We start from the raw sequence: 12,245 nt of genomic DNA on the forward strand, positions 1-12,245 counted from the left end.
CTGGCTGACCGGCTGGTCCTGCGGCTTGCTGCGGGCTGGCCCTGGGGCTGGCTGCTGGCGGGCTGGTCCTGGGGCTAGCTGCTTGCGGCTGGTCCTGGGGTTCTCTTGAGTTTCGGAGTAGGCTGACGGGCTGGTCCTACGGCTGGCTGCTCACGGGTTGGTCCTGGGGCTGGCTGCTTGCTGCCTGGTCCTGCCTGCTCATGGGATGGTCCTGGGGTTGGCTGCTTGCTGCCTGGTCCTGCCTGCTCATGGGATGGTCCTGGGGCTGGCTGCTCGCAGGCTTGTCCTGGCTGCTGAAGGGCTAGTCCTGAGGCTCTTCTACGTTTGGGAGCTGGCTGATTCTGATCCTCCTCTTCAAGCTCAGTGTCCGACTCGGCATTTTCGGAAATGTTGTCCTCACTTTCTGACACTATTTCCTCTGCATCACTATCAAATCCCTCTGTCTCTTCAAAAAACATCTGCAAGGCAGTCTGAACAGAGAATCGCTTTGCCATCTTGATCAGTCGTGATATGGAACCACGCTGACAGAGCCTTTTTATAGTGTCAGGTCCCCAAACTTGGTTCCCGCAAGTCAGAGGGTGAAATGTGTGGGAATATGGGTGTAGATAGTGTTGGGTTCTCAAATTTTGCCACAATGTTGCAACCTTGTGCGGGAACAGTGGGCGCCCACTGTGGCTTCTCGCACCAAGGGTACGAGAACCTGCTCTACTCTCCTCACACACACACACACACACACACACACACACACACACACACACACACACACACACACACACACACACACACACACACACACACACACACACACACACAGAGGAGGAAGGGAAAATGAGGGTGCACAGGACCTTTGATTTCCACACTTAAACTAGCTCCGGGTCCACTGGACCCGAACACCCTGTGTGTAATATAAATGTGATGGGGGGTATACAGGGGGGTCATTGAAAATGTTTTCTGATTCATGTTCCTCACAGAAAATGAGCCAAAGCCAATGAATCTTAGTTCAAAAAAATAATTATTTGTATCACTTTGATTAAGCTAAAAACTGAAAACGGGTCCCACAGACCCGAACACCTTATAAGGGTTAGCTGGATGCTGCGCAACTGCTCAGAGCCAAGAAATATTCAGATGCCCAAGGCCTAAAGAATAGTGCTAGGCTTAAAGCCAATTTGACATAGTGGCCAAACTGCAGAACAAAATTTTAAGGGTCATGTGATGCCAATACTTTTTTTCCAATAGACTTGCGTTGAGAGAGATCTCTGTAAATCTACGGATAATCAGAAAGTAAATCAACTTACCGCATATGAACACTTGAATGCCCTTTATTGAAATCAGTAGATCCTTAAAGTTAAAAAAAATGAAGATAATTGATGGCTGAAAACTGGTTTAGTAGTCTCAGGCTAAACCTATCATTACAGAAACAACCAACCAGGTTTTGAGTCATACTAAAATAAGATGAACAGAGTCAATTCTCTCTTCAGGACCCTTTGTGTTGAAATCAATAGTTCCCTGTGAAGATACTGTAGGGCTGATAGAATGGCCTTATTGTTTCACTCTGTCGACCGCAATAGAGGAAATATAACTGTTGGATGAGACTCACAAAGACACATTGGACCCAGAATAATAATGTTATTAAATCATGTCATCTTGCTACAGGAAACACTCTTGGCCAAGTATGAACTCACAGTCCTCCACAGATCTATGCAATAATAAATGAGTACAATAAGTAAATTAAAAAAAAAGGGAATCAACCTGATAAATAAATTGGTTATAATGGGAGTGTGAATAAATCCAGGGGATTGAACATGAACTTTTACATAATTTTGCCCATGTTTGTTTGAAAATTAAACCAATAATGGCAGCAGGTGACACGGATTGTTAATATTCCTCTGTAATGTTTTTTGTACTTTAGCATATTTTTTACAATTAAACTTGTGACATACAGTATATATTTAGGGACAAGTGTTTCCTCTACTGCCAATAATTCCCCCCCTTAAATAAAACAATGTATCCCCTACCAGGATTTGACCCAAAGTCTGAGCACACTCTTCCCTTCTATGCTCTGTGCCAGACGGCTCTGTTGTGTTTGCACCAACTCTAAATTAAAACAGTCTGACCACAGCTATGGATCTGAATTTTATAGGGATTGAGGGAAGTCTCTGCAGAGACAAGAGTAAAGTGCCATCCAGGATTCACTTCAAGATTGATGTACTGTGACAGAGAAACATTTCCAAACAACCTCTAAGCATGCAACTTCCAATGATCTCAGACAATGTGTTTGGTTTTTGTATTTTACAGCAAATTATGTAAAAAGATAGATTTATTTGCATTTGTAAACTATAGTGCTGTAGATCTTATCTATATGATGTCATATTATATATTTTTTAATCAATAATCTACATCATTCTTGCATAGCAGATAAATGTCGGACTTCAGCAACCTCTGGCCGAAGTGTTCTTACAATAAAAAAATCATTATTATTACATGCCCGCATATATTTTATGTCCACATGCAGTACATTATTTATATTTGAGAGCCTATCTTTGCCTTTACCGCTTGTGTCAATGTTTCCTCTGCATGATTGTCATGATACTACAATACTTTTTCTGCATTAATATTTCACTGTTACAAATGGAATGGCTGATGTGCCTATCTTGGAGAATTTCACATAGCTGAAGTATGACTATGATTTTCAAGACTCAACAGACAGCAACACGTGCAAACGCCCAGGCGAAGCAGAGCAGGATTTGCTGTGCAGATCAGTGGACCCGTTAGTACTTCTGGCTAGTAGTTCCTCCGTAGAGAGAGCAATTCATGGAATTTGTGTGTCTGTGGAGAGAATGATGTCATGCCTTGCAGATGCCCTTTGGGTCACGAGCCAAAGAGGCCATTTGTATGTGTGTGTGTGTGTGTGTGTGTGTGTGTGTGTGTGTGTGTGTGTGTGTGTGTGTGGTGTGTTGAGTGATGAAAAAAAGGTACATAACTGCATCAGTGTTGCTAAAAGAGAAGAGGCATAGAGCAATACGGCTTTGTACAATCAACATTCACTCACACAAACCTAAGCTTTGAGACAAAAACACTAGCTTGTTTTTGCCGTATTCCAGCAGAAAAGTATTTTCTTATTTTCTTCTTATTTCTTTAAGAGAATTAAGAGTGCAAGCGATCTCTAGACAGGCTGCCAAGCCGAATAATGATACCTTTTAACATCCTTAATGATTTTTAATACAGATAATTTCCGCAATGTCAATAAATAAATGCGATAATTTAGGTCAAATCAAAGGTTTTGATGCAGCATAATCCAGGCAAATGAAGGCAAATACCAGGTGTAATTCCTTTATTCCAGTTCCAGAATATCCACAGCAGCCACAGTAAATTAAAAAAAGGTGCAGTAGCAATACTTTCTCTCTGAAACAATTAAATATAACAGGATATTTTTTTAGCTTTGTCATTCTTTTATCATTTGGCAATTTTTGACAATATACACTTATGTCCAAAGATCAGCATTTAATAATGTGATGGGATCTGCTTTCCCTGCATTAACAGTCAATCTTTGCCTGGTATCTAACACAGAACATGCACAATGACATCATCCCATACCAACCATGATCACAAGAAGGATTTTCCAAGGAAGCAGGGGGTGCAAAATCAGAGAGAGGAAGGACAGGAAAAGAGACAGATTTGAAAACAGAACAAGGGGGGATCAAATACAGATGGAGGAAGGCTGTGTGATCTCTGTAACAGTTGCTGATACCAGTGACATGACAGAGACATGGGCAGCACCTGTTTTATGTATGTTTGTAGGCTGTTCCTACAGCAGATGTTAGGGTGTCTGACCTTTTGTCTGGACTAGTCGAGGCATCCCTCGGGGCAAAAACAATGTCTAGAACTACGCGTAAAAGTTGTGCAGTGAGCAGCTACTCAGAGCTGCATAGGATTTCAGTAAATGTTGAGCTCAGCTTTGTCCTTGACCATGATTAAATTTATTCTGAGTCGATAAAGAAAATGCAGTTCATCTGCTTGGACACATTTTTGCAAAACAATAGTGGTATGTAAGTTTGGAACTGTTGTATCTAACTTGAAAAAAGATAGCTGGAATGTGTGTAATACACTGAAGGCATTCAACAATTGCATTTCCACAAAAGCCTGTTTATGTCTCCCTGAGTAGGATGTTGGAACAAATCAGATTAATTTTGGTTAAAAAATAAACAGACTGATTAACATTCATCTGTTTAGCTTGTTTCACCATGTCATTAAAATGTGATTTACACTCTGGAAACAATTACATCAATTCTTCCATTTTATTTCTCCATTCAGTTTTAATTACAACTCTTTCACCCTTTTATGCAAAGGACTGTTAGGGGTTTATGGATACTTCACAATAACCTTCACGGCAATATGGCACACAAAATCCTTTAGGTATCAAACACTCACTCCCCTTTGGGGTTGAAAGGTGGCCTGTAAAAGTTTGTAATTTCCTCATTGGCAGAGAATAGCAGCTGTGGTTAGCTGAAATTCATGGTGGCTATAATGGCTTGCATTGGTGTTAAGTTAAACTGAAAAGACAATTATCAATTTCCAAAGAAACTAAAAGTTGGAGCTTAAAATCCCTCCTGCAATTTAATAAAGTTTGTATTATGAAGTATTACAGACTGGTCGCCAATGCATGGACCCTGCAGCAAGCAAAACATAAGCATTTACACCTTCAAAACGATCTAACTCATCCTGGACAAAGGCATTAACTGAAGCAAAGATTAATTGTGAAGAAGGAGAAAAAAGAAAATAAATAATGTGTCAATCTAGCAATGAGAAACAGTGGATTTAAACAGACCATACCTATAGTCCCAGTCAACAACAAGTCAAGGAAAATGAATTTTATATGTCAAAATAATCAGATTTTATGTGGAATTACAATATCTTAACTGTATCATATCTGAGTTAAATTGAAACTCCATCCGAGCAAAATTAAATTGTATTTAATTAACAGCTTTGAATCTTGGTGTATTTGTTTGTAACAATTGTTTACGTATTTAAAAACAAGTATGACACCTACTGATGATTATGGATTGTTGACGTGAGATCAATGCAATTAAGCATTACTTTTGTTAACAAATGTGACTTGGTAATGGCATGCCTTTTTATAAAAGAACATCAAGATTTGACCCCTGTTCATCTGATCCACAAAAGTTCACACAAACATTGGTTATGCAAACCACACACACACACACACACACACACACACACACACACACACACACACACACACACACACACACACACACACACACACACACACACACACACAACACACACACACACACACGCACACACACACAATCCTCTCTCCTGTTTCTTTCTTCGTCTGTGTGTCTTTTGAATGTTCATAAATGACCTCACCTCGCTTTCAGACCTTGGAACATTATCATGGCTTTCCTTCCATCATCAGTAGGCTCAGGAGTCAGCAGTGTATCACAGAATGATAAGTAACTTAGCTTGTACAGTAGTTGAATTTACCAGGACAACTTCCCTCATCTCAAAACCAAAAACATATGAAGTTATGCTTTATGAGAGAGCTTTCCTTTCCAGCCACTGATTGCTTCAAGGCAATCTGTTTTTTGATTGTTTAGGACAGGGAAATTGTTTTAAATACAGTCTTTTTTTCAGAAATTATAGGATTTTCCATAGTCATTTTTGGTTTAACTTCTCACTGGCATTGGTTTTACTTAAGAAAATGATGTCATATGTATGGAGTGATATAAATATAAAGAATAACAATCAAGATATAATTGATCGCCAAGTTTTGCTTAAAAATGTTAGCCTCTGGCGTCCTGGTAGAGATTAAAACATGTGTTTTTAATATTGAGTTTTACTTCATGTACCATGGACATCTCAAAGGAAACACTGCTTTTTCTTTTATAACAAATAACAGATTATGTTCATCTTTTTTCAAATCTCTTCAACAAACAAATAAGTTTCTTGACATTATCAAATCTTCCTGAATAGATGATGAACTAATTTATGATTTACCTACTGCTCAATTAGGCCCTAATAGCCTTTGCAGAAAATGCCAGCTATGATGTCTAGAATATAGCTGCGATTGGGGAATGAGGTAATAACCCTATAACCTTATTAAAACTGGGTCTAAGTGAAGCCTCCTGCTTAACCTGCCCACTCTCACCCTGGACTCATCAAATACAAACAGTTGGTCAGTGCCCTTCGGCATCTGGAATTTAGTACTGGTATCCAACGGTATCTTTTTCACTGTACTTTACTCTCTAGATAATAACAAATGTTATTTCATTGCACTCCAAACTTCTATTCTATTTAAACATTGTTATTTATTTAAAACGTTGTATTTTTTATTTTGAACATTTAATACATCACACAAAATAAAACCCCTCCGTACCTCCTTCTCCCCTCCAAGAACCGTCCATACAACCTCCCGCCTGTCACAGTCCGTCTCTGGGGCATAATATGAGGGTGCTGTCGTGTTTCAGAGGAAGCACATGTGACAAATCACATCATCTAATGGTTTGTTGATAGAATATACACAAATGTTAGGCAGTGTCCCAAGATCCCCCATACAGCAGGAGATATTTGTCTCTGAAAACTTTTCAGAGACAAATACATGACAACTTGACAGATGCCATCAACACATCTGACATTACAAATTACATGCTTTATGAGAATAAAATGATGGTTCAGAAATCACTTTGTGTAAACATAGTGTTTAACTTGTCCCCCTAAGGCATTGAGCAGACACTTCAGGAAACTGCTCCCCATCAGCGTATAAAGTCTGTGTTCCTTATTTTACCAGGTGTTTCCTTTATTTTGGTAGTTTATTCTCTCCCCAGCCATATCAAGGAAAACAGACACACCCTGTACACCCGACCGCAACTTGCTACACAGTAGATTTAACAGACTTTGTTTATCATCAGCTGTCAAATAATTCACATGAGGTAACTACTTCAAAACTGATTAACAGCTTAATGTATACATTTAAAAAAGCATTATAGCACAAACCTACTCAGCCATGCCTACACAAGTTTCCCTTACATATATCTTATGTAACAGCTTAAGTCTAAATAAATAAAAGTTGCCATTACAGTATCAAAAAGGGTAATTTTGTTACAGTTTGCACAAGCCATTTTCATTTTTCAGCAGGGCTCTGGACAGAATAAAGATCATGTGGAAACCCAGTGACGTCTGACTCATACATCAGTGAGGGGTCCCTGCAGCCCCAGACATGATTAATGAGAAAATGGCTTGAAACCAGGAAGCATTCCGATTATAAGAGCAGATGGACAAATAAATTAGAAGTTTCTCACCTGCAGTTTGTTTATTCAGTGACTTGGTCTCCTCCACTTTCAGTTTAGAGTGCATGTTTTAGTTTTGCTCTCTGTCTTGATACAACATTGCCAAATTACATTACCGTTTTATTTATGAAACCAGTTGTGTGAATGAGTGTATTTAGGCTATTGATAGGTAGGTGTCCATGTGGCAGTCTGGTGCTTCAACAATAAACATTCCCTTACACTTTGATGGTACCCAATGATAACTGTATTTATTGTATTGGAGGCGAAGAGGGTTTTTCTAGATATGATTAATCTAAACATCCACGCTTCTGTGGTGAAAGTGCAGGTCAAAGTGTTGGGATGGGAATAGTCTGATATGGCTTTGCCACCTGCATAACATGACACAACTCATAAAGAAGCAACATGTAATATATGGAATAGCTTATTTCCTGCCTTTGATCCCACAAACATATGTTGGCAAATGCTATTGCTTAATTCCAGTTACATCAGGCTTTTTTTAAGTCGATACAATACAAAATCCAATTAACCATACAGCTTACTTAATATAAATTAATTCTCCATGTATGATTTAAAGAAGTGCTTGCAAGTCAGCTGGAGGATGATATAACCCATTACACTTTCTTCAGTTATAAATTCCATTATCCATGACCTGAAGAAGGCAAAAGTTGCGAAAAAAAACGACGAAAATGTGGTTGAATGTTGGTTGCTTCTAACTTCTTTGTATCGACACCCACATTTTTCTTTACCTGTTGAAAAAATCACTGACCAAAGTAAAACTATTAAAGAAAATGAACTGTCACTGGATGGACTGTTATTATAAGTGGGGAAATACCTTTGGGGGAAAATCCATTGGAAAACCACAAAGTGGCCTTTTAAAGTGCCCAATATGAACACTTCAATCTAGTCAGATAAGTGGAACCTATATGTCAATGTCACCTCTGTTCAAAAGACAGACATTCCCCTGTTTGCTTTTTCTATTTCAGATTGAGAGAGAGCAGGTATACACTTGCAAAACTACTCTCCAAAGATCAGCCTATCACAAATGATTTGTGGGTACTCTATAACTGAAATCTTGTCCAAATACATTTGGGATTTCATTCTAAAACAGTAGAGGAGTTACATCTCTTCAGCTATATCTATATTTAATATGGCTAAATAAATTGAGTGATTATAATTTTATCCATAAATAATAAATAGATACAAATTATACACTGTAAGATGGATGTTTTGTTTAAACGAAACACTAGAGAACACATTGTAGCATATTTCTAAACCAATTAGACCTCAATCAGTGTTGTTTGGTTTTGGTCGTCCTTCTACCTCTGCAGCACAGGAACCTGAAAATAGCCAAAGTAGAGAGCAGCAGCACTGTCACTGCAGTCAGCAATAGTAGCAGTATATCTAAACAATAGTATGAGTACCAGGGCATCTGATAAGCCTTTGTTCGCAGATGAGGAGCACCTTTATGGCGCATCACGTATTCCACCCAGAAGACGGCCTGATCCATGGGTGCCATCGGCTGATCTCTGTGCAAATGTGACAATCTTTGCATGTTCTGTCTGTAGCTGTCCTGATGGAGCACTTCATGAATACCTTCCTCAAAGGTGTGGCGGTTAACATCAGCTAGCTGAATGATCTTTCCGGCCCCTCGCTCCTGCAGACGTAGAAGGTTGTCATACTGGTCAAAGAACAAGGGTATACCGAGCACAGGGACCCCGTGGTAAATGGCTTCCTGCACTCCGTTCGTTCCTCCATGAGCTACAAAGACTTTGGTCTGCGGGTGGCCCAGCAGGTCCTTCTGTGGCATCCAGTCTACTATCATGGTGTTGTTGCCCAAAGTAGAGGGACGCTCCCCTTTATGCCTCCATATCACCTAAATAAAAAAAAGAATCAATATGAATTTACTGTACACCTGTACACCAGAAGATATCCAATATGGTGATGATGTTGACATTGCTGCAGCCTGTGTCTACTAACCACAATGTCAATAATGTAATTATGTTTAATCATTATTAATATATGTTGTATTAAGAGCCCTTTTTAAGATACTCGAAGACATTTTGAAAAAAAGAACCTTGAAACAATTCAATTGCAAAGTAGTGAAGGACATAAAGGTTATAAAAAGATGAGTTTTGAGTAACTTCTTGAACATTGCCTTCCTTGTGCAGTTTAAAGTGTTGCACAGATTGTGTCCTTTATTTACACAGTCCATTATCTATTACATTTAATTCCTCTAAATATCAATCCATCCATTTTCCATTACCCCTGTTTAGACTCCATGGGCAGGCTGCCAGTCTGTCAGGGGCTATAAAGTCCTTTTTTGACATATTCCTTGCAGGACTGTTTTTTATTAATGCTCTGTCCATTTCATAATTAATATTGCCTTTGATGTAATGTATTTAACAATGGGTTTATTGCTGCCTAAATATCTGTAAGTCGTTTTAACATTCTATGTCATTGGAAATGTCAATTACTGAGCATGTGTTACCTTCTGAGGCATCTTGGAAAAGATGCTGGCGATTTCATCAGAAACCTCTTTGGGCAAAGCGTTCACCAAAGTTCCTAGAGTCATAATGATGACTCCGTGCTCCCCAGCACTCTGAACAAACTTCTCCAGGTCTGCTGGCAGAGGTTGAGCTGGTGTGCACTGGAACCCTCCTATGTAGATGACATTTGGCATTGTGGGCCGAGGGAAATCAAACACAAAATCTGACCTGAAGAGCCAAATGTCTGCGTCCTGAAGAAGCGAGATGATGTCACATCCACCCTCTATGTATTTATCACAGATGGCATCATAGCTCGGCCCCACCATGAATTTCTGCTGGAACACTATAAGGCCATAGAAAAGCATGTTCTTGACCCTTTGGAGGAAACTCATTTTGTCCGTTAAGCCTGATCCTGGCACTGGGATATAAGAGACTGGTGAGGGGGCTATCGCAAAGTGGCCATCTCCACTGGTGATCCAGCGAACATTGAGCACCATGGGCAGTTTGAGATACTTGGCTAGTATGACCCCTGGTGCTATAGCTGGGTCAGTGAGAACAAGATCATACTGGGCATCCCTTAAGCTTTTGACCATGTCTTCATTATCAAAGATTTCAGCAAGTGCATCAGCCCACACTGAATGAGCCCAAGAAAGCATAGAGAGGAAGTCCTTGGTGAGTTTGAAGAAAGTTAGCGCTGAAGCCCCTTCTCTCTGTGCCTGAAAAAAAAAAATGGTGAAAAAGTGATCATCTTAATACTTGAATGACTATATGACCCACATGGGGCCAAATACATATAAAAACAATGACATACCCTCATATTCTCCTTTAGGAACACATCAAAAAAGTCCTCTAAACCTTCATCCATTTCCATGGTAATTGATGTGTAGAGAGGAGACTTTTCTGCGATGTACCAGCTGGTGGAAGCCCTCATCACAGTGAGGCTGTGTCCCCTGGCATGAAGTTCTTCCATCAGGATCTTCATATTGATCCAGTGGCTGCCGTCCAGAGGGAAAACAAGAATGTTTCCTCCATCGCAAGGTGGTGTGAAGGAAATCATACATACACTGAGGAATACAAATATTCCACACACACACTGCAATGGCATGGTTCCTAAAATGTGAGACAGGGATGAACATGAGAAACCTATTTGGTTAAAACAAGCGAGGAATTGTGCTAAACAATATTGATTTTGGTCAGGTCATTTTATTTTTTAGAAAATATAGTATGATGCGAACCACTTCTTGATAATGTTCCTGAAATTCACTTACCCATGTTCAAGAGTGGCGACAGTAATGCAACTTGCCTGTAGACTGACAGTTCATCTGAACGATTCCTTATATATTTGAGGGCAAACTCCAGTCTCAGAGATGATCGGTCCTCTTAGGTAAATGAGTTACTTACTGGAATGTGGCATGTGTCCACGTGTAGCAATGATCACGCATGTTCTGCAGAAAACTCTTCTTCATGTCATAGTTTCATTACTTCTTTTAGTAATGTTGTTGAACTGCTAGTATCTTGTACAGTGTGGTTTTTCTCTTTCATGCAAGCTTGCGTCACAAGAACCTGTGACCTCATTCATAAGAGTATTAGAGTGGGTTGTATAATATTAATCCACATGAGTTCCATGCCCACCATGTTAAAATTACAAATAAATTCCCAGGGAAAATACAAATTGGTTTCCTGGATTCATCTATGAGCTATTATGCTTTTGGCAGTTAGTCGTGCAGTTATTTTCTGCAAGTATTTGACTTGTTTGTTTGCTTTTTACAATTTTTGCCAAATACGGTTGCTAGTTGAATGTAGGTTGCAGGTCTCAGAACTGAACTCAGTTGATCCGAGGCATGTGCTCTCATATCAGTGAAATGGAACAGAGGAGATCAATATCGATTCATGGTTGTAAAGAGAGAGAGAGAGAGAGAGAGAGAGAGAGAGAGAGAGGGAGAGAGAGAGTGAGTGACGCAAGCCGCAAATAGCTGTTTAATTATAAAACAGTAGGATAATATTGTTGTTGTTTAGCCTTATGAGGCTATTACATGGTTAAATCAAAAAATTGCCCCTTCGTAATTTTTAACAGCCCCCTCAGTCACTTCATCCTGGGGCCTGGCCTGAGTGTTTTGTAACATTACTCAATACTCATACATCAGTATAAAGGCTAATGTCTTTTTTGAAGGCTTAAAAGATGAAAATAGTTGACACCTTGTGTTGGCACCTCACACCCATAAATGATTGTGTGTTGGACTCATAGACTGTATATAAGAAGTGGACATATAAGTGGTGACCTCACCCATTGGTTTTTGCACTGCCTTTTGAAGCCTCCAGTTCGGCGTTGTGGCTGTCGCCATCTTGGATTACGGCTGTCGCCATCTTGGATTACGGCTGTCGCCATCTTGGTTTTTGCAGCCAGTGAACTGAAGTGACCATCATTTTATTTAATTTTCAGATTAGTGAC

At 39.6% G+C, this 12,245-nt stretch overlaps 1 protein-coding gene across 1 annotated transcript; it reads right to left on the minus strand.

Moving 5' to 3' along the window:
• Positions 1–6,395: 6,395 nt before the first annotated feature.
• On the minus strand, positions 6,396–11,137 carry ugt5d1 (UDP glucuronosyltransferase 5 family, polypeptide D1). Its single transcript, XM_054625403.1, has 4 exons — positions 11,065–11,137; positions 10,608–10,906; positions 9,799–10,512; positions 6,396–9,183 (listed from the first exon to the last, which is right to left on the minus strand). The coding sequence occupies exons 1-4, from the start codon at positions 11,066–11,068 to the stop codon at positions 8,599–8,601; spliced, it is 1,602 nt and encodes a 533-aa protein (XP_054481378.1). The 5' UTR covers positions 11,069–11,137; the 3' UTR covers positions 6,396–8,598.
• Between the last annotated feature and the right edge of the window lie 1,108 nt (positions 11,138–12,245).

The sequence above is a fragment of the Anoplopoma fimbria genome, chromosome 24 (genome assembly GCF_027596085.1).
Source record: "Anoplopoma fimbria isolate UVic2021 breed Golden Eagle Sablefish chromosome 24, Afim_UVic_2022, whole genome shotgun sequence".
Lineage (NCBI taxonomy): Eukaryota > Metazoa > Chordata > Actinopteri > Perciformes > Anoplopomatidae > Anoplopoma > Anoplopoma fimbria.

Excerpts from the sequence above, each read along its gene's own strand:
- ugt5d1 (XM_054625403.1), bottom strand. Across the intron at positions 10,513-10,607 it reads TCCTAAAGGAGAATATGAGG|GCACAGAGAGAAGGGGCTTC; the intron begins GTATGTCATTGT and ends TTTTTTTTTCAG. Across the intron at positions 9,184-9,798 it reads TTTCCAAGATGCCTCAGAAG|GTGATATGGAGGCATAAAGG; the intron begins GTAACACATGCT and ends TTTTTTATTTAG.